We start from the raw sequence: 23,780 nt of genomic DNA on the forward strand, positions 1-23,780 counted from the left end.
CGCTTACATCGTTAGAACCACTGCACAAGGTCGCGGAACTGTAAATCAGGAAGGGGAGCATCATGAAAAACATAGCTGGATTAAAAGGAAACACAGTTGACAAAGTTAATATGCATTATACATCAAATTGATCATTTTAATTTTGAATAAGTCAGAGGTGTGAAATATTCATGTGACGCTGTCCAAAGTTTTTTTTTTTTTTGATTCCTTTTCTCTCTTCATTCTTCTTCTTCTTCTGTTCCCATTGACTTGACTTTCTTGTCTATTAATTATCATGCCCAGGAGGTTTTTCAGGGAGAGGAGAAGCCATCAGGCTGAATCATCTTGACAAGACAGCATGGCCCAATTACACCAGCACTCCGCCGGGCTTTGATGTGGCGGAAAAGAAGAGAGATAGGGGCAAATTGCACAGCCATATTATGGTAATGATCTGATTTAATCCTGCCACTAAACTTCATGTAGCTTGTTTAAAGAAGACGCTAACGGTAATTACAGAGGTGCACAGAGGTGCTGGGTGGGATCGAGTGGAGACGGCTGAGCCAAGGGACTTGTGGCGGCCGCGCCGCCACCGAGACTGGTGGGAGTTTCGAGTCTACAAAGTGCAACTCATAAATGTTGTAAATGAAAATGAGACAAAGTGGACTCATTTCACTTTAATTATACATCCAGCACGGGCGGGGGGGGGGGGTGAAAAGGTCAGAGGTGAAGGAAGGCACTTGCAAAAGCTCAAAAACGTGTTGGGCTACGATCGTTAATTAACACATCTGAAGATTCGAGGGAGAGCAGGTTTGAGAGAACAGGAAAGAGACTGAGACAGGAGGGGAAGGGACAGCTGGGGAGGAGGTTAGAGAGGGGTGTTACAAGGAACGCACGATAATATCAGCCAGTAATTAACTTGTCACTTCAATTACAGCCCCTCCGATTGGAATTGTCTTGGGTTGTTGTGGCGCTGGGCTCTGTCTGTATGGTTAATTAGTTTGAGGAGTAGCCACCGTGCTCCGTTCCACTCACCACGCCGTCACGCCTGCAGCAACTCGGCTTATTGTTCATGATGATTGACTAGCATGCAGCAGAGAGCAGATCAAACCCAAACGAGAAGGAGCACGACTGATCCGCTGTCAGAGATAGAGCAACTTCATTCAGTCCAGTAAAGTGGCCCGTGTGACTCTTTTGTTTTTCTTCCATTATTAAAGGGTGTGGAAAAATGTGTCACGGCTCGGTAATGTTTTTTATCCTCAAGCAGGAAAAGCAAAAGATCAAGCGGTTAAAACTGAAAGTTTACAGAGTGAATAGATCAGATATTCACAGCTCTGCTTTTCATAAACAACTTTGACTTGAATCCGCGACCAACGAGTGAATCATTATCATCCCATATGAGAAGAAGAGGAAACAGAGACAGCAATGAAGAAATAAACAGAAAACTCATCTGTGAAGTGATCTATTAGCTTTCTTTGGGTTGTCTTGTTTGCTGGACCAGAAGCCATCAGATGCGAATGAAGATATGAAAGCAAATATAAATATCACACTGACAAATTGGAGACTAGAGAGTGCAGTCCCAAAGCTTCCTTGTAGGAACAGACTTCTCTTTGATAGTGTATCTTGTATTCATAAGGAATCCTGTGTATATATCAATAGGCAGAAAAAAGTAAACATAATTATCTTCTCATGCTATGTTCAGAGGGAGATCAAAGATATTTAGCAGGCTTAGATAGGATTTTAAACTTTTGAAAATACAAGTGAAATGCTATAAATATATATTAGAGCAATAGCTGCAGTATTTAGTGCAGTTTGTCCTCTGCGTTACCTCTCTACGTGAAGATGAGGACATCTCCTGGGACGCTGAGGGCCTCTTTGTAAGTATTCATCACTTACAAGGGCGCTTGTGTGTACTATCACAGCTCACGGTGTAACTCTTTGAAATCTCACTGCTGTGCAGAGCTTTCTCTTGTGAAGTGATCGGGAAGATGCGTCGAGTATTTTTGACGCAGGTACACGCCGCATCGGGCCGCAGTGGCTCAATGTGCTTTCTCAGCGTCTCAGAGGAAGCTTTGACACGTCTACCATCATAAGACGCTTTATCTATGCAATTAATGTCAAGAAAGACGTGTTTCAAAAGATTCAACACCGCCAGTTGTTAACACATTGCGAGGTATCGATCGTAGCAAGTTTTAAGATTGAAGGTACGCTTACTTTTTTCTATTCTGATAGTGTTTAACTTAGTTTTTTTCAACTTGTGTGCATATGCATGACATGGTGTTATTTAACACAGTGGTCCCCAACCACCGGGCCGTGGGGGGTAAATTACCAGGCCGCACAGAAAGAATAACTAATTTAGAAAAGAAAACTTCTTTTAACAGACAAACCAGGAGTCATACTCAAAACACGCATTTAGCTACAGCTGATTAGCTTCGTTAACGAGCCAATGAAGGGTTCAAAGCTGCGTCGGCACATAAAGACCAAGAACCCTGAATTAAAAGACAAGATTGTGGAATTTATGAAACAAAAAAAACTTTTTTATGAGTTATTGAGACCACAACTAATGGTGAGTAGATATTGGTGTTTGTTTAATAGTTATTACAAGTGCATAATATAAAATTTATTGGTAAGATTATATTCCTATTTTTTAATTTAATTATCCCCCCCGGTCAGCGACAGGTGGATTTACAGTCTTCACAATGTATTCTTTATTTATTCTGCTTTCTTGCTCACATGCTGGATCACTTGGGCAACCTCCTTGGTTTTATGTTATCTGCCTCTGCAGATATTTCTGCGGTGCTGTTCATTGCTCTTCTGTCATGACAATGTTAATTAAAACATATTTTTGAATGTCTGTCATCAGATTATATAATCCCTCTAAGGTTATGCTATGTATATGCTATGCTACGGCTATGTGGCTGAATGTCCTGGTGAGGCTCCTGCACAGCCATGTTTTCATTCATGTATCTGTCAGCCTGTGGCCTTCAGGGCTGCAGCCCAGACACCCGTCCGAGGCTCTTTCTGTACGACATTGTCATTACTGGAAAACATACAAATGCTGTTGTTTACGAGATTGGCAGTAAAAACAAATCATGCCCTCTTTTCCCGTTTTAGAAAGGCAAGCTATTTTTGTGCACACATTTACTGAAAATGATAAGATCCATGAAAAAACACCTGATGACCTGTCAATCAAATCTGGCAACAGAATTTAAATTAAACAGTTTGTTGATGAAAGTCAAAGAAAAGTAAAGATTTGCTGCTTGTTTTGCTCACTTCATATTTTTTCCTCTCTGAAGATTTTATTTCCTGACTTTGTTCTTCTTTTGTGTTCCTGTTTTTTTTTTTTTTATATATATATTATTTAGATTTTTTTCCATTGAAGGAAAACATACGCTGCTAGTTTTAGAAAGTGATAATTGTCAGAGCGGTCTGGTTCTGATACAGTGGCAGTCATCCATATGAAACATGCGTCGCCAGCAATGACAGCAGCAAAAGGGAATGCACACCTCATGAATAAACTGGCGTAGAAATTCTCTGCTGAGAGAAGCTCTATTAAATCTAGCTCTGTTATCAAGCTCCTCTATGGTCACTTGCCAGGAGCGGGACTGCTTTTATAATCCAATAGCAAAATGGTTACATCATTAAAAACAAATACGTTTGCAATATTATGGAACAAGCTGAAGCTTTGACTATTTTATTGCATTGACAATTGTTTACATGATATGGTAGATCCTCTCTCTCTCTGTTCAGCCATCAGATTGTCTTATTACTATTCAGAGTCTTCAAGGGAACTGGGATGAAAGACAGAATTAGTCTTACATTAATTTTGTGATGGTGCCGTTAAGTCCATGCAAAAAAAAAAAAAGGTATTGAATTGATTAAAGTGTTACCCTCGCTTCGACTCCCTGTGAGGATCAAACGGAGAAGTTCAGCCAGCTTCTTTTACTGCTGCCATAAAAGTGTTTCTTCTCTCACAGACATGATGTGAGAGCTGGATAAATTCAATCCCTCATATTTTTGAGGATTACAGTATCTTCATGTGCATGTTACAATTGTGCATGTGCAGGAACAGAGCTGTCGCCTTCGATTTAATGCAGCCAGTGGCTTTTGAACCGGCCTCCTTTAAATCTTGGTCCAACGCATTCCATGTTGGTGCAGTTCCGATTACAAATTGCATGCAGTTTTCAATGCAGCCATACACGAGGACAGTATGTACATGCAATCCAAGAATAGTAAAGTAATAATAAATATATTTCTTTTTATTGTCCTTCTTAGAGTGCTGTCTATTCTCTTTTTTCTCCTGCATGGGGTAGCATAGTCATTTGAAAATCTATCCTAAAGAGAGTACAGTAAATTACAGTCATAAATTAGTCACACTTCACAAACTGCAGAGCTGCTGCGTGAGATGATGCCACAAATATCAAATCTGTTGGTTATTGCAAGTGACATTGTCATTATGAACTGACACAGCATCCCTGCTACACTGAGGCATAAAAATGCCCGACTAAATCGGCAGCATAAACATGCTGATAAATTACACTTATATGCCATTAATCTGCGACATTTGCTGACACCAAAATGTTTCTCTAGAATCTACCAAGGCGATGGCCCTTATTATCCAGCCGAGGAGTGAGCTGTGCTGGGTTGAAAAATACACAGACACTGACCTTTGTAAAGTCTTCCTGCAAATGACAGTGTTAGAAACCTCCAGCCATGGCGAACTGAAACCTGGAAACATAATGAGAAGGCTTCGCTGTTCAAGATATGTAAAAAAAAGAAAGAAAATATCTCAATCTTTTATTTGTCTGAATCCTCAACTTCTTGTGTTTGCTGGGTGCTGATGGGCTCAGGAAGGTTACGATGGTTGCTAATTCCAGCCTCTGCTCCAGAACTTGCAGCTTTAGTAGGAGAAAACCTCAGACCCGGGCTTCCTCAGGCAGTGGGGGGAGTTGGAACAACTCAAAAGACTATGTTCGAAACTCCACCAAGACTGTGGAGGAATTTCTATAATGGTTAATGTCTTAATTAGCCCATAAGAAATAATAGAGCCCACGACGGAAACACAGCCCGCCAAATCATGCCAAAATGGCAGCAAGGCTTCTCTTGGATTTTAGAAAGGCAAGCTCGTGCAAAAAAACATGCAACTCGTTAAGCATCGCATAACAGGCTAATTTCCTATTTTGCAGACGAGGTTTATAGGGAAAAATCAAATGCAATATTTTATTAAACGTAGGTGTGTCAAGCAGACAGCAAATAAAAAATATATTTTGTTTTTTTATGCATCCAGATATGCAAGCTAGTATTCTTGTGGTTATTGTTGTACAACTGTAAAGGCACATTGAGAAACAATTAGAGGATTTACTGCCAAGTATCAAATTAAACCGCCTGTGACCTTTGGATTCTCTCAGTCATTTTCATAAATCCTTGCACGGACTGATTTATTGAAAGCCCTTAAGACGGGTTACCAGACGATCTGTGAATTTGCTGAGTTGACAATGGCTCCGTGTTTTCGTACCACAGCTTATTTGGCTCCTCTGGAGCTTAGCTGATCACTGCTGATGAAAGGGTCAAAACAATGACAGCTGCTGTGCGAGATGCAATCAGCCCTGGGAACATTGATGCTGGGGTAATCATCCTTGATAGTGGTTGCTTAAAGACGTACACAGCAAGTCTTTCTGCAAAATGATTCTTGTGAATGCTATTAATTTAGACAAAGCCAAGGTTGAAACTCACTGCATCATTATAATTTAATGTCAGATGCAAATTCCATTGTAATATCCTCGGTTTCCTGTTGTCTTTGTGCTGTCTGATCTTATCACTTAGAGTCCATGTGGACCACCAAGGATTCGTTAACTCTGAAAATGATGTTCTTATTCTAGCTGACCACGCATCTGCTTAATAAAACAGTGTGGAGGGTCCCTTCTAAAATTTTACACATGTGCACACAAAATCATCAGATTTATAAAGCCCTCACACAACCGCACAGAATCTCCGCTTTATAAGTCACGATCCACCTGGAAATGTTCACACGTAGATCAGTGTCACATCCATCCTTCAACACAACTACCCCTGAATTATAGTTATAGTTATAGCCACAGCAAAGCACCTAGATCAGCTACGTTCCATAAAGAACAAGATGAAAAGCATAAAAAAAAACCTGGTTAGTTTATGTAAGTTGATGGAATTAGAAAGATGAGATGGGCTCAGGTTGTTCAGACAAGTTCCATTTATAACTATTCTAAAGCAGCCCGAGAGGTCAGGCATGCATCATAACAATCTACTGCAAAAATCAGCAATGGTAAAGAAAGGGGAGTGACGTTTACGCCACAGGTTGCAGCTTCAAACATGCAGGTTCATTAAAAGAAATGTCACAGTACCCAAACCAGAGACACATTACAAGCTGAGTCGATATGCATGTGCCTTCTCCCCATTTCATATCTCATTTTCCAGTTGTTTTATCAAAAATAAAAGGCTAATAAGTAAATAAATGCTGACAATGTAACTTTTGATACACCTTAAGAAACAATGGGCTTATGTATAAATACAGACTACGTTGGTTTCCCAGGTTTACTTGCGATGATGACTGTGCTTAAAGTGCCTGCTGAACTTTCTTCATGGAAGCAAATCACTTGGAAATGATTCAGGCAGTGAGACTGACCAGAATACGCCTGGCTCGTCCTGTTAACTCACTTTATGCTTATCAATGTTTCTTTATGGTGAATCATGTAACCACCAGGGAGAACGTCGGAGGACAGGAATTGTTCAGACACAGAAATGGAACCCTGATCTCATTTTCCCCTGAACTAATTTATAACAGCGAATATGGGCAATATAATGAAAGTTAGAAACTGGAAAACAAATTAAACACTGAACATTACTGATGCGCTCCAATATGATTCTGACTCATAATGAAGATATGGGAGTTTAACCACCGTGTGAGGACTGCCATTGACTTTATAGTCACACTTTAATGATGTGCAGATGGAGAAGATGTGCAAGGCAAGGTGACCGTAGAAGTGCTGCAGTTGTGTTTATCACTGGAATTTAAAGAATAGAAACAACATGAAAACTGAAATCATGATATATCAGCCCTGTTCTGAAATGAATCAATTCATTCATTCATCTTCCTGACCGCTTTGTCCGTTACCGGGTCGCGCTGGAGCCTATCCCAGCAGTCAATGGGCAAGAGGTGCGGTACACCCTGGACAAGCCGCCAGTTCATCGCAGGGCCACACACAAACAGGCAATCATTCACACTCACACCTATGGACAATATAGTGTAATTCACCTCATTTGCATGTTTTTGGTGGCGGGAGGAGGTCGGAGAACCCGGAGAGAACCCGCGCAGACACGGAGAGAACATGCAAGCTGGGATAGGCTCTAGCTAGCAACTCCCGTGACCCGCAAAGCGGCTGTGGATGAGAAGATGTCTCATCAACAAAAAAATGGATGGATAATAACATTTTGTGAGGTATGTGAGCATGCATCAGTTTAAGTACAGGTGCGCACATCCTCCCATCAACCTTTGCTTTAATAGATAACAACTTTTCCATGAAAAGTGACGCCCCTTTCCAGACCCATTTAGTTTTAAATGAGTCCTCTGTTCCGTGTGCCTCTGAACGTTTTTGGGTAAATGTTGCAGCCCTTTGGTCTGTTGATCTTTACGCCATAGCCTGTGCCCTTTCTCACGCTCTTGCTGACACCCTATGGGCCCATCCAGCGTCAGCTTCAGCCGGTACCCTGTCACACCTGAGCTCATGTGATCAAAGAGGCCTGCGGTGCAAACAACCACACGGCTGCTGCATGTGCCAAACGTCCTTCTCTGCTCCAGAGCCATTACTTTCAGCACATGTGTGTTTTCCAAGGCTGACCACTAATCCATTGATGTGCATTATTCAGGCCGGAGGACTCACTCATATGACGCTAACCCATTGTTATCTCTGGTTTGTTCAGCAGTGGTTTCTGTCTGTTTGTTTGTTTTGCCGTAACAATGAATAGCGACATTTAGAGAATAGGTGCACGAGCGGAAAACCTCTGTGATCTCAATACTCTAACCATAGGCATAATTGGAGTTTGGGTTTTTTATTGGTAAAGCAATAGATTCGGCCAGCTGCAGAGGCACACTTTCATTCCAGTGAACTAAAGAAAGAAATGTTTTCTGTTCAGCAATGAATTAATGTTCCAACTTTCAAAAATCATTTAAAAATCCCGCAGAGACTGCTAACAGCGCAGAATGCTGACTCCAACCAAAGAAAAAGCTCAGGGCCAAATAAATCATTTGCATGCAGCAACATATCTGAGGAACAAACAAACAGATACAAAATATTAGTGTCTGATTAAACAGAAGTGAGGATGCTATTGATTAGCACTTGGCGTGCAAAGCTTTTTAAATCTTGTCTACCATTTAAGGGAACAGACACGAGGCACGAATAAGTTCATGTCTGCTGCATCGTAGTCCTCATTCAGCAAAGTGTTGTTTAAGGGATCTTATCGACTTCTACAGTCACACTCATTCCAAGTTAAACGTGTTTAGCCAGAATTGATCTGGCAAAAATCAACAGGGTCCATTTCATGGTCATAACCGCATTAATTTCCACGAAGAAATCCATCTTTGTCCTTTTACATCAAGTGGATTGGATACTTATTTGTACTTTTCTCTCCTTAATAAAACAAGTCCAGACCAAGGGCTTAGTATTTAGTCTGAGATGCTGCGGTATGCTTTGAAGAAAATGTCATTTGTTGGGGAAAAAAAACAAACCCTTGCATACGTGACATTCACTGTAGTGTTACAGACACCCAAGCAAGGCCAGTCTTTCATTTTATGATGCAGATGTTTATCAGACATGAGTTATTACTCCTTGACCTGAAAAAGAAAATTAGTGCTCTGATGTACCAGCGTTGTTGTGTGACATCCAGATGCAGCAGTCTCAATTTGATGATTTCATGACAACTGTTAAATCTCTATGAAGCCACAGTGTTACCGCGTCCTCAGGGTCAGACATGGACACCCCCCCCCCCCCCTCCCTCCCACGCTCTTTATCTTTCCATAAAAGAGTCACATGCAAGATGTGTCCGTTTCATCCTGAAATCAGATAGCTAATATTCGAATGAAATGATGCCATAGATCACATAACAGAGATCTGCTTGCGTGCATTTCAGACATGATGTCACAGAAAAGAAAAGAAATATGGGTTTATGGCAGAAAAAAAAATCATTTAGATTTAAAGTTGACACGACTTTGGGATTATAGCACGATTGTCAGTGCAGAGCACGGCAGAATTACAATGTGAAATGAGAGTCATACTCTGTCTTGGCTATGTCGTCACATTGCTTTCAAGAGTAATAGATCCCAGGTTAAGAATGAATAATCCTCTCTGATTTACAATTTATCACTTCAAGACTTCAAAGGATATATTTTTTAACAGTGTTGAGAAATAACCGAAAGGCAGCACGGTCCCTTTTCCAAGCTTTTTTTTTTTTTTTTTTTTGGCAAACTGTACTAGCCCCACAGTATCTGATATGTCTCTTTAAAGCTGCTGGGTAAAAAGATTCCATCCAGCATGTCAGTTCAAGTACCAAAAGCCCGTCTGATGCAGATTATCTCTAAAAGTGTTTATGGGAGAGGGTTAATCAATTTCAGTTTGACATTGCCTGAACAGAGAGACCAGACATGCATCTGGACCATGTGTGTGTACAACTGACAGTAAATATTCTTGACCCAAACTTGGAGATATATACCCAAATCATATAAATGTCCCCCATTCTGCAAATTTAAAAGATCAAAAAATATAACAATTTGGAGCCACATTTTATGAGAGGTTATTATATTTTATACAAGCACTGTTCACAGACATTACAAAATTCAAAACACAAACAGTTCTTTGAAGGACTTTATTGCATTTTTCCAGCAACATGTACCGTAACCTAATGTTACGAGTAAACAATGGCTTTTGCTGGATAAAGGCAGTTAAATGAGCTGCTGAGAGTCTTAGTTATATAAAGTTAAATTTAAGATATTTTTATTGGTTGTTTATTCTTGTGTTTTTTTTTTTTTTACTGTAAGCTAAAATATAATAGACATACAAACACTTTCATTGTGCTCTCACTTTCCATGAGGTGAAGTAAAGGCTTTGTCTGTGCACTTAAATGACTTATTCCCTTCAAATGAAATCTGTGTTGGTGACCATTTGGCCTTGATGAAGTTATTCCAGGTACCGTGTATCGGGGCGCTAATTTAACAGCATTATTATTGCCCAGGTGTGTGTTTGGATGGTCACAATGAAAGGCCACATTCAAAGGTCAATTATCTTTATCAAAGAAGATGATAGCAAGGATGATGCACGATTTGAGGGAGCCTGAAATTGGCCTAACGACTGCAGGAATGCCCACCAGAGCACTTTTTTCCTCTTTCTTTGCAATTGTTGCTAAGCTGTGAGAGCGTGGGATGGAATGACTCAAAAAGAATCAGGGGGTTTAGGGGTCATTTGAGGAGGAGTGACAATACGGCTTCCACCAAATCCTCTCTTGTCGCTCTAATGTAAAAATTAGCCGTCAAGCCGACCACAACCGATTTGAGAGCTTGACTGTATGGTTGTGTGATGCTTCCTTAAGAATTATATAAGGATCAGTTTCACTGCATTGTGCGGAATGTTTTGAACGACGCACGTACAGCAAATCCCGAAGCTCACCAAAAAGTTTGGCTGTTGTTGTCGTGCGCTCCATGTTAGATCGGGTTGAGAGCCTTCGATCCATCTCTTAACGTTTTTGCACTGGCACTTGCCTTCTCACCAGAATGGGTGCCAGATGTCTTGTTTTCTGAGCGAAGCATGAAAAGCACAGCGAGTCAGAGGGACGTCGTGCTTCTCCAACAACCACCACAACATACACGCAAACCGGCACCATTTAATGAGTCACACAATTTCTTTAACGTGAAATTACATCCATTTAAACCTGTCTTAGACATCAACCAAAAAAAATGTCCACCTTCAGTTTATAGCTGAAAGAAAACCGCAAAGACAAAAGTGGGACATGTGCAAGTTATTATGGATGAACTCCATTCTCAGTGATGTGAGCAGCATGTATAAGATGGAGGAAGAGAGGGAGGGGTGGCATAATCTCTGTCAAGCACATTTGTACCATACCAGACTTTGAAATGGAAAAATCAAAGGAAAGCTTTTTAGAACAAAACATTAACTTGCCGATCTTGCGTCTCTTCATGACCGGGCATTGTGTATGATCATAATTTCATCTGTTTCGGGCCAACAGCTGCCCGTGACTCTATGGCTGTATCACAGGTGATCACAGGAATGTCAGGAGACATGCTGACTGAATTAAAGCAGCATATATAGACAGAACAGTCTGAGCCGCTGACAGAGTACAAAGAGGGTAGATTGTTTTAGCATGTAAAGCCTACGCTCACGTGCATGTGAATATGGTGCTATAAAGCTTTAATGCAACACTTGGGAGTCACGGAAAAAGTTGGTGATGGTCTATGATTAGAGACAGAGGGCCACCGTGTCCCAACAGCTGTCCACAGCTGTGTGGGTGGCTGGGAGAGTGGCAACATCACCCAGACTTATTTTGGATACTTGTGAGAACATAACACATAAATACACATCTATTGGCCACCTTACTTTGGTGTGTGTGTGTGTGTGTGTGTGTGTGTGTGTGTGTGTGTGTGTGTGTGTGTGAGAGTGTGTGTAGTGGAGGCCATGTTAACCAGTGTCGCAGGCTTGGGCTGGCGGCACGCTATGTGATTTTCTATTATTACCAACAGTGTAGTGAACATGTGGGAACACCAGTGGGTATATGAGAGACCCAATAAAACGAACATATGAAATGGAATCAAAAACAACCACAAGATGACTCACTGGGAAAGTACAATTTGAAGTCACACTCATTTGATCGCCCACTCTAACATTCACACTGGCATTCAATCTACACTTTAAAAAAGTTTACTTCAGTGGAACTGCATGGCTCCTTCCGACAAAGGAAATAATGAAATAAATATGCCGCTGCGCCTTTGATTTGACGTCTGACTTCCTGGTTCTTTACTCGATCTCATGTCGAGCAGCTGGGCAAACGGGTTCACACTGAGGCTGGAGCTGGCCCTTAATTCTTTCCATCCCACCGGCCAGTAGCGCAGGCTGCATCATCCGGGAGAAGAAGAGAAAGGTGGAGGAAGGGACACCTGGTCCCCTGGAGCTCTGGTGAGGCCTCGGAATAGGGAAAGCACATGCTCCGACACCCTGAGGGGCCCAGGGCGGCACTCAGCTGCAGCATGAAAGATGATGAAGAGCATGACTCAAACAACCCGCTGAACGGATGAGCTGAAGCGAGGGGCACTCAAATGACATTTGAACACTGAGGTGAGAGGGGTTTGGCTCATATAAGTGGATGCAAATCTGTGTGTCTCTCGGTTAATTAAAGAATGTTTAAAAAATGTTGTTGAGGTGAAACCATGTACGGCATCAAAAATAAAATATGCATCCCCTGCATGTTTCACAGTCGGCCCTTTTTTCTCCTTTGCTGCCAAAGTGCGAGTCGTAAGAAGAAAAGTCCAGTCGACACACGTGCGCTAAAACACAAACGACAAACAAGTTGAAACACTGATGGTGGTACCGTCACACAAGCACATGCAAGAACACATTGGACTCGGTGCATCAACTTCACAGGCTGTGTTCCTCTCCCACTGCGTTTAAAGTGGAGACACACAGGGTTGTGGTTCCCACATCTGGAGACACTGCTGCAAAAGGCCGCAGTGCCCTCCACCCCCCGCCTCATCATGAACAGTCCTCCTCATCATCCACAGTCCCATTACAAATCACTGCGTCCTAATTATTCCACACATGCCCAAACAACAAAGCAGTAGCCGAGCCAAATGACAAACAGACCAGAGCTATAAATTAAGGCTTATTTCTTACTTTAATGGCTTGCACTCTCATAATGTTTGCCACTAATTATTTCTGTGCGACAAAAAGTGGCAAGAGTGCACTTTTCCCTCCGCTGCATCACTCTTGTTATTAACACTACGTACGGAATCGTAGCAACAAAACAAATGTGGCATGTGTTGAGATTGCAGAAAAAAGCATGAGATATTCCCCTTTGTTCATCGTTTTTCACCAATGGTTTAAATTACTTACCGCTTTAAAGACACAGTTATCCACTGTGGAATTAGTGTGATCAATCTCCATACACAAATAACCAAAATCTGTCATCTCTCTTGAAGCAGAAATTCTTTTTTTTTTTGGGGGGGGGGGTTAAGTTGCAGTATAAATTCATTACAGCACTTTCTCAATTACGGATTGCCACATAAATCCTTCAAATCTTCCTATCATGGTGGTTCTGTTTGCCGTGCCATGCCGCCGTGCACACTGCTATGCAACGGCAGAACTTTCCCTGCCAAGCAAGACTTTTCTGACCCTCGCAGTGTCTTGACTCGAGAAAATCAGACTACTTGACAAACTACACTGGTTTACCTCTTCATCACGAGGGCCTGACATCTGAGAGAGAGGAATGAATGGGACAATGGAAGCAGAGGAGTGCAGTCCTTCCTCAGCCCGAGGCGTGTCACTCAGCCGTACCAGCCACTCGCTAATCAACCAAGCATGTGGCATGGTGGGGCAACTGCCTGTGTGCATATACGTGATTTGTGGTTTACGCTGATTGAAGACGGGATGGCTGTGGCACTAGTGGCAGCCTGTCTCCACTTGTTCCTGGTGTGTTTGTTTTGACAGTCAGCTGAGACCCCACGGCCGGGCCTTCCTCGCCAATGCTGATCTAAAACCGAATACATTTGGGGGTTTTTTTTGCGACAGAACGAGAAGTCACATTATCCTTCAAATATGGTAAGCTGCTGCCCAGATAAATATATAAAAGAAGACACTTCGTTTTTTTTCTCTGTTGATTTAATACTTTCATCTGCCTTCTAGTCTTTTATACGAGTGGAGGAACTCGCATACGCAGTTCAACTTAGCACGGCATGTGCACGCGTATTAAACAAATGTTCATGGGTTTTTGCTTTTCGTATCCAATTCACCATATTAAAAAAATGTTCCTGCGAGCAGCACATCTGCAGAGGATGTCAGAAACGGGCTTTGAAATGTACACCAATGCCAAAAGTCTGTAGACAAGAAAAGGGGGCTTTGAAACAGCTCCCATTGGAGGTGCTTGCTGAAAGGAAGACCAGCGGGGTATTGAAAAGATGTCCATTTCCCTAACTTTTTCTATATGTAAATCCACATTCCCTACAGGTTCCGTTTCTCAGTGCGATATCTATATACGGAGCCACTTTATTATAGACAAATCCTCTTAAATGTTCTTGCCGGTGGAAGAACAGCTGGAGCGGAGATAAAAATGAGGAAGCAATCTGCACCAGCTGTTGAAGTATTAATACAAAAATTAACTACTGTGTGTTGGTTAATTGCTTTCTGCTTAATGTGCTCTCAAAAGCCTTGATTCCTCTTTTCTGTTACACAATCACAACTGCGGTGGGATATCAAGAGGCCTGTGAAATTAAAGATTCCATTTAAAGGAGCCTCCCTCCTTCCCCCATTCTTCTCACGGCTCAGCAGTCATAATGGACTCATGTGTTGAATAACCAAAACGGTCACATTAGACACCTGCTACTGCGGCCTTGGTAGACACACATAGGGAACTCTTTGAGACTGCAGCAAACAGTGCCGCTCATCTATCAAGAGCTCATGCAAACATTTCCATAAGTGAGACTGCAAGTTTATCACGCTCCGCTCCGTCCCATTCCAACAACCACACGCCTACACAGCCGGCTGAGTGACGAAGAGCAATTTCAAGCAGCACAGCTGGCGTAGTCGCTTTAACTGCCATGCATTTTATTTGCATTATTATCTGTTGCCACCTCACTCCTCAGATCCACACTGACTGAGGCCACATGGAAGCAGTTAAGAACAACGTGTCCCTTTGCAGAAAACAAAGAGAATTTCTTTTTTTTCCCCTCTTAAGAAGTCACAGCTCTTCTCCTTTGAGACCCGTACATGCATGGGCTGTGTCTCCAGCACATTGAATTCCATGCAGTAAAAATATAAATTAGAGACAGATAAAGTGGGAAGAATTCAAAGACATTGTGTTTTATGGATAAATTGAAGTTATTTGTGCAGGGGGGGGGGAAGGATAATGCGGCCCAGAAAGCATGTTCAAAGGATTGTTATCTGGACATTTCAGGAATCCAATCTTTATAAACCCTATATTCCTCAGATAGATAGATCGATAGATAGATAGATACTTTAGATAGATGGAAGAAGCAAGTAACATTATTTCCATTGTTGTCCAATAGATGGCTTACTTGTACTACAAACTCTCATAATGGTGAGGTCGGGGACTCTCAGTTCATGATCAGGCCATAGTTGATATCTTCCAGGAAAACAATGCTGGGCAAGCACACTGTGTGACATAAGAGGGGTCAGCGAAAGGGCTTCCACTGCAAAGCAAGAAAGACAGGGAAGGGGACAAGCAAATTAGTTCCTACAGTCTCCGACATAGATAAACGCACTCAAAATGTGCCCACGAAAGCAGCAGTCACAAAACGAATCCCTGGGTCTGTTCATTGCAGTGTAGAAACAGACCCTGAAACGTTATAGTTACAGCTTACATCTGCAAAAATGCAGAAATTAAATGAGAATTCTATTAAGAATTACAAAGAAAAGTGGCAAATGTTTCGAGCCTTCCTCAAATTGAGGATGGTGATGGGCTGGCTGGTGAGGTGGAAACATTTACATATATATATATTTAAAAACTATCCCATAATAATAATTTAAAAAGTAAGATAGCGAGGAATCATAACCTTATCTTATGGCACAAGTTATATATGGAGAACGCCCCTCCTCCCCTCTGCTTTGATATTGCATGTGTTGTGAACACGGAGTCTGTATCGCTATTCCAGAGGCAGCACCTCAAACTGTCATTAAAGTGCACGTCCTCAGGTGGAAAATGACTTCTGTGGGGGAGCTTCTCCAATGATAACATGGATTTGCTCTAAGACACGTAGCTTTTCTCAGAGCATCATGAATAAGTAAACATTGATGAAAACCCTTTGCATTTTCACTATCATTGCTAATGCTTTTGCTTTTAAGATGCATATTGAGGCATGCATAAAACATCTTCTTACCCACTCACTGCAGCCACATTGAGTGGAGGAATCCTGTGCACACACACACACACACACACACACACCCCTCCTCACAAAAAGAAAACAGATGAACAACCAAAATAAGAAAGTCTAAATGTGTCCGAAGCACAATGCTAAAATCCCCCAACGACATGTCTGTCTCCCCATTCCATTTAGTCGAGTGTTTTCTGTATAAAATGTTCTCGTGTCACTAGAGATTGGTTTGCTTGAATGGACTTCATGTGATATTTTAATTCATCCAATTGTTGATGTTGTCCTGGAATACGAGGCTATAATTTTAGTCCCGGCGTTGATACGTTTTTCCACTTAGCATTGAGAGGATTAAATCAATTATGTTGATTCAGCACTTACTGCTTGCATGCCCACTGTTGTTTGTAATTAGCTTATTGCATTTGATCTGATGTAATGTGATGAAATGCCTGGAAGCAGCCCTGGGAGCCTATTTGGCTGGAGCAACTCGGGTGGGCGCCACTTTCAGGCCCCCACTGAAGCCCATCCGATTGTCCAAGCGTGGGGAAAGGAGGAGACCTGGGGGGACCAGGGCGACGCGCAAGAGCAGCCGCAGACAGAGAGACGGGGAGATCAGTGTCAAGGTGGAGGGAGGGACCACCCGCAGAGATGGCAGCATCCTCCAAACCGTATTACCCCTCAGGAGCCTCTCCTTCAAATGCATGTGTAATTACACCCCACCCTGCCCCACGCCAACCCCAGGAAAACTCCCACAACACCTGATACCTGCAGGTAGAACGCCACAGGGGGGCCGTTGCAATGATAGGGCTCGAAGGCCCAAGGGCCCGTTTAGAGTAACTAGCATTCAACTTTTGGCCACCCACATCAATCAAAGACCCCATAACACAGAAACTGATCATCGGTTTTGGAGAGAAAGGGCTGTTTATCCATGGAAAGCTAATTGTTCCACCAAGCCACTGTTCGGCATCCAAGACTGTACTACAAAGCACAAAGGATGCTGGATTGGATTTGAAATGGTCCAGTATATTTGGACCTGCCTGAAGGATCGGATGTTGCCTTACAGTTTAAGGACAGGAAATCCTTCTCAAGTCAATTCTGTCAACCTTCTAGTAAACAGACGGATGCAGTCTTTGGCTCAACTGTTACAATAATGAGCTGAACCTCAGTTAAATGTAGAGTTTCATGTGCTGCCCATCTTTCCTTAAAGAGGAACATGACTTCCATTCAAACAAACCCAACAGAACCCCTCCCAAATTGCCCCTCTACCACCCCCTTCTCTTTTTTTTCTTCCAAACTGGTGAAACAGACACACGGTGCAGACTGCTCTGTTTATGAGAGAGGTCATGGTGCCACATATGGTCAGTGCGTTAAAATACACATGGCTCCTGCCGCGGCTGCTAAAAATGTATTGCGGCTGTCTGTACATGCAGGAATAAAATAAACTCTGAATGTTTCAGCAAGCAGTGCTGAGATTTTAATGATTGAGTATTTGAAACTACGGGTCAGATTCGTATGCGAAACAGCAGAGAGGACGCGCCTCCTTAACGGTCCAAAGATATTGGGTTAGACATCAGCAATATACAGAGAATTGTTTGATTTGGCAGAAGGGGATGCACAGAATTGATGGATAAATGCATGTCACATGCCGTCTGAGAGTAAAGCAGGGCTACACTAAGCCATAGGAAACGCGTGGTGAAACTAAACACATGCAATGACAGCCACAGGCAGCTGATGTGAGCCAAGGAGCCTTTGCTCCCAAAAACCTTGCCCAAGGGGAAAGAGAGTGAGGCATTGATAAGTGAAATAAAGAGCAGAGCATATGAATACCTTCCCCTTCAAAGCAAACATTAGATGCCACTATATTCTGATTATTTTCAATGGGATTCTGGTTCTTATTGCTCTTGGCTGCACGGAGCTCCTCCCTGGCTGTGTAACAGATTTGTGGCTCTATGTTTCACCTCTCCAGCATTTATACTTCTAACTTAATGAGACAGGTCTCATTGTGTCCGTGTGTGTTTGTTTTATTTTTGTATCAAGACACCATTAGTAAAACTTCTTTGACACCAAGGAGAAAATTTCCAACACCGTGCCCTTTTGCAGGCGCCAGCATGTGTGAAGATAAGGTCAAGAGTTGCATGTTATTGGGTGTTGTTGTTTTAATGACAATCCCGCCTTGAGACTGTGCGCAAAGTTCCGCACTGGGATGTTAGTGGTGAGAAACAGCCCTGGTAGAATAGAAAGCAGCAGTAAGTGTGAATGCAAGTTCAAGAGTGCATCAGTGGGTGTTGGTCTCCAGTGTTCTGTCTTTACAAGATCGGGCCTGCTGTTTGGTAATCTGTCGTGGGACCTGTGGCGGGCAGGCTGTCCACCTCTCAGATCTGTGATCCTTTCTTACACCTAGCAGTTGCAGGTAATAACCACCATAATTCTACATCCTGCTGGGCAATGAAAAATCTCCCCCCCACGTTCTATGTTTTTTTTTTTTTTTTCAGTTGCAGGGTCATGCACTAGCAAAGCATTGTGGGAAGAAAAAGGGTGATTGAGGTGGAAGTTAAGGGTGGGAGGGGGGGGGGGAGTTGCATAAAAAGCATAAAAACATGTGTAATGAGAAAACATGTGGTGTGTAACTATTGGAAGTCATCAAGCAAGCCGTTAAAATAAAATAAAAAAATAATTAAAGTGCAGCAAAATGAATAAAAACAAGTGAAGCTGTCTTTTTGTGGCTGGGAGACCACTGTCATCATGTCTCAGGAATTAGGCAAACATATGCTGGTCTGCTGCTGTTGAAACCAAGGCGCCTCACTCAGGCTGCGGTTTGGGAACATGAAAGGCTTTGTGGGATGAGCAGGAGGACTGGCCCTAATTCAGGGCCTCGTTGCCAGAGAAGCTGGCAGCAAACTACGATTGTGGGACAGCGAAAGGAATTTGGTAACATATTCCAGGGAGGACCGCAGCTCCAAACAAACCGAAGCAACAGGCTGCTGAGCAAACCCTTCTGTCCGCATTCAAACCCCCTATTGCTGCAGTAGGAGAGAGGGATTCACTCCCACCTGATAGAAGCCCCGTACACAGGGAACAGGGAACGTAAGAGGTCAGACTCAAAGTCGAACCTGCTTCCCTGCTAAGATTCAGTCCCATGCAAGGCCCAAGGATGCTGGCAGATTCCATAATTTGGATGGAGTGTTTGGAACACAAAGTACGCTTAATGTTGTTTTATTGCAGTTAAATAAACTCTTAAACTCAATTTCTATCTTTAAGCGAGTGAGCAGAGGTCAGCCTGAATGTAGAAGGTGCAACAGCTACAGGTCTTAATTATCTGCAGGCTGCGCACGGCATCTGTGCACGCTAACCTGAGCATCTCAGAGATATTGGATAAAACTCTTCAGCTTCAATGTTTTACAGCCTTTGCAAAGTACATCCCGGGGAAGGCCATCTTGATTGTGTTCCAAATACGAGACAACCAGGGGTTAGATTAATCATGTCTACATTCAGGGTATATATGATTATGGTTGACTGTTTACAAGTTGTCTCAGATGTGCTGTCCAAGCGAGGACATGGTGGTAGAGTTCAGGGACTGAAACTCTTTCATGCATGTGGTGTGGTCTGGTTTTCAACCGAGCTGCAGTGAAAAGTCATTCACTGTTTCGTGCTGGAAAATACAGATGTGGAGCAGCACTGGATTGCACCTCGTTGTTAGCATTTATTTAACTTCTTGGTGTTCCAAATGGTTGAGGTTCAGCAAGCGAAGCGTATGAAATGACTTGTGAGTTTTAACTGCCTGTTAACTCCAGCCAGGTAACATAAAATGTGAAATGAACTATCGGTACTTGTGTGGTTGTTATTTTTATTTTTTACTTTATTAGTCTCTTACGTCAGGATGTAAAGTGACACATGTGCCATTATTACTATTCTGCCCAACCAGTGGGAGGCAGCACAGACTGGAGGATAACATGATTGAGCAACACAAACACACGCACACATATACACACTTGTCTGCATATATACACAAAGGGTGAGTCAATTCAGCGGTTTAAGGTGACCATATCAAACATCTGGGGTGCAGACCCAAATGGCCGATGGCAGAAGAGAGAACCAGGATCAGTGGCCTGCAGAGCAGTGACATGTGGCATGCAGCAGGGCGAGCAGACCGCATCCAGCTTGTCTCTCTCTGCAATGCTGCACCTGAGAGGAATGTTTGGATATCGGTTAAGGAGCTGTTGTCCCACACTTTCATCCACTTCTAATTACAACATAGCTGAGGTTCAGCGGTAGCCAGCGCAAATGATGTTGGTACCTTCACCAATGAGAGTTAAAATCACGCCCAATGCTGCTTAGTTGGGTGTGTGTGTGTGTGTGTGTGTGTCTGATTTCAAGACGCATAACTCAAAAGGGATGGAATGGGTTTTGGCTTAAGTTTTGTGACAAGGTGGGCACTTGGGAGGAGAACGCCAGGCTTGATTTTCAGACTTCACATTTTGATGTTTAATCATAAAAACATTTGAATGTGTTGCATTGAAAAAATAACTAATTCCTTCACCATGATCCACTCAATCTGTCCCAAATGTTTTTGCTTTTGCTGCAGACATCAACATCGCGCTATTGGCAACAGGAAATGTAATGTTTCATACTACCCAGTGATTCATTCATTCATCCTTGAAGATGAGACAATCGCAGTCTTCAGCCGCTTTTATCCGAAATATGGATTGTGAAATGTGCTGGAGCCTATACCAGCTGGCGACAGGCAAGAGGTGGGGTACACCCTGGACGAGTCGCCAGCTCATCACAGGGCCACATTCAGGCTCGTATTAATGGGCAATTTATGTCTACGGAAAATTTAGCATGTCCATTTCACCTAAGTTGTATGTTTCAGGAGGTGGGAGGAAGCTGGGGAATTCAGAGAGATGCCACGCAGAAAGGAATTGAACCAGGAACCTTCTTGTTGTGTTTTAATCAAACAGTGACTGTTGATTAAATGACAAATAGTGTGCCTTTGTGTTTTTTCGTGTGCCAATGGAGACATTACATTGAAAAGATAAATTCAGTAACTAAAATTAATCCAGTTTTACCGGGTGTAACTGGAATAGAAATTGTATATGTTTACTCATACAAACATATTTAAAGAACAATGATTAGCCTGCCAGTCTTGATGAGACTAACATTTATCAGGAACTAAGTTACAGCTGCAAGTCTGTCTAAATACATCCAGTACACAGTGAACACCACAGTTTCTCAGTCTGTAATTTAATGCTTGTAATTAAAAACTCCTGCGCTGCCTCACATTTACTGAATCAACACCTTTAAATCAAGCAGACTTTTGTCTCCCGGAGGAATTTACCATTCCAAACCACAGTCTGCGATCCCTACGTAGTTTTCACTCCCAATCACACTCTTTATCTTCAATTGCTGACTAATTACCAAGAGCTATGGGTTATGGGAAAGCCCCCAAAATGGCAGTCTGATGTTTTTGTGGTTTGGAATTGGGATTGTTGCTCTTCTTGTGCTCTTTTTTTAATTGTCTGTCAATTTACAGTGTGTGAAACTGGGGTCAGATGTGAGAGGGGTCAAAATTGGGTCAGCGTTTCTATCACAAGAAAGTACACTGTAAACATACAGGAAACAAAAACGTAACATATGTATACGTCCAAAAAAAAGCAAAAGAATTGATGAGATTCTTTATGTATTATGTTTATAAAAAGTTACTTTAATTTTATACATCTGTGGGCAATAACAAACTTAGTCATGGTTTCAAGACAGTCGGTATATCAGTTCAACTTAAAAAGCATGGCATGCTACATGACTAAATTATTATATTAATGAAAAAATGACATCATAATAATTGCATAATAACTGACAAAAACATTTTTCTTTTTTTTTTCCTGTTGGGATTCGAGAGTCTCCGCAGAACACTTGTCAGAAGATCCTCAAGTTGCAATTATCTATACATTTTTCACTGGTGAGGGGAAACTTCATGAAGTAAAGCAACATCGCTTGGAATTCTCAATTAGATTATTTTTTCTTCCTCTGCTAGATGCTGTGGAAGTAATCTGATTATACGCCGTGACTCCGTTGATGTGGCTGCCAAACACCTGAGGTGACTGACTCATAGTGAGGCACTGTTCAGTGTGACATATATGATTCTCTGGAGAGAAAATAGGGGGACACCTAATGCCTCTGTTCATAATGAAGCAGCAAATTATGGAGACAGGGTGTGTCATCTCATTCTCTGCTCCTTTCATCATAATCTCCCTTGCCCCGTTCAGAGGAGAACTCACTAGAGGCCATCAACCCCAGGACCACAGCAGAGAAACATTTCATAGAGATCTACCTATGGCCTATTTTCAGCAGTGCACTGCACAGACACCTTCAGCCAAATGATTTAAAGTGTAACGAAAGTCAAATGTATCGGATAAGTTCCCTTGTGTTTCAGTCACAGTGCACTGACAGACTGACAGAGTTCATGTCTACACACTCAGACTATGTGTTATAATGATGGGATCTACCTCTAGATACATCTTTAAATAAAGATGCAAATATTAATTTAACGTGTCTAAATGAAACGGGATTTTGGAGCGAGTACGAAAGTTTAAAAAGTTGGTTTGAATTTTTTATTTGTTACAGTATTTTAAATAAAGGATCATTCTGGACAGATTTTGTTCATTTTAGTTTTACTTTGAAAATGTCACATAAAGTCTTATTGAAGAAGAGCAGAGGTCATCTTCTAAACGATGATGATCGTCTTGTCTTCAGCCGCTGATCCGCACTGCAGGTCATAGATGCTGCTGGAGACTATCCCAGCGGACAACGGGCGAGAGGCGGTGTACACCCTGGATGAGACGCCAGCTCATCGCAGGGCTGCGTGAAGAAGCCTTTAATGGTAGGCCTATACTTCTGAAATTGGAGCTGATGTTATCCAGCTCATATGCTTTTGCATAGTAATCAACACTCAGAAACACATTTTACATGTAAAATCTAAAATTGGATGTTCATCACTAATTATGGCTACAAGATGAATAGAGTAAAAATATTTAATTGTCTGTATAAATAAGACATGGAAATATCTAAATATTAATAAAATATCTTTGAATTGCATTTAAGTGCAGCACTTTTTGTAAATGTCATGTTCAAAGACTTATTCCGGAGTTGCCATACAACAAACATGCCTCCATGTGACGGTACCCTTATCAGTGAGTTCAGTTCTAAACTTGGCTGCCATCCCTTACAACAAAATTGCTGCCTGCTCTTAAACTAATTACATTTCTGGTGCTTTGATTCCAGTCCGAAGTAATAAAACACATCTAACCCAAACCCCAAAAATCCATCCACAACTACAATTAAAGTTAAAAGTGCAGTTGTTTTATGATAAGAGCTGCGGGGTTTGTAGCCACCAAGCCCTACCACCTGCTTCTGATTGGCTAGTGGCATGTTATTTTCCCCTCACACATACCCCAGCATGCACTGGGGTTTATTTATTAGGAATAAAAAAAAAAAACGAATCACTAATCTGTCGGTTCAGACAGTGGGCTCCCCCTAAACACACACACACACACACACACACACATCTGCAGAGCAGCTGAGCAGTCCCACTGTTAGGCTTTCTCATATCAAAGAGCCTGGGGTGCTTTTGGCACTGCTGGGGTAGTTGTCCTTTTTTACAAAAGACAAACAAGCAAAG

The 23,780-nt window shown here is 42.1% G+C and overlaps 1 protein-coding gene across 1 annotated transcript in view; it reads left to right on the forward strand.

The window, feature by feature from the left end:
• Nucleotides 1-16,548: 16,548 nt before the first annotated feature.
• LOC137914848 (alpha-ketoglutarate-dependent dioxygenase FTO-like) overlaps nucleotides 16,549-23,780 on the forward strand; it is a 120,961-nt gene continuing 113,729 nt past the window's right edge. The window contains 1 exon segment of the mRNA XM_068758344.1: nucleotides 16,549-16,879. Within this exon segment, the coding sequence (XP_068614445.1) occupies nucleotides 16,549-16,879 (331 nt within the window).

Source organism: Brachionichthys hirsutus, unplaced genomic scaffold, assembly GCF_040956055.1.
Source record: "Brachionichthys hirsutus isolate HB-005 unplaced genomic scaffold, CSIRO-AGI_Bhir_v1 contig_859, whole genome shotgun sequence".
NCBI lineage: Eukaryota > Metazoa > Chordata > Actinopteri > Lophiiformes > Brachionichthyidae > Brachionichthys > Brachionichthys hirsutus.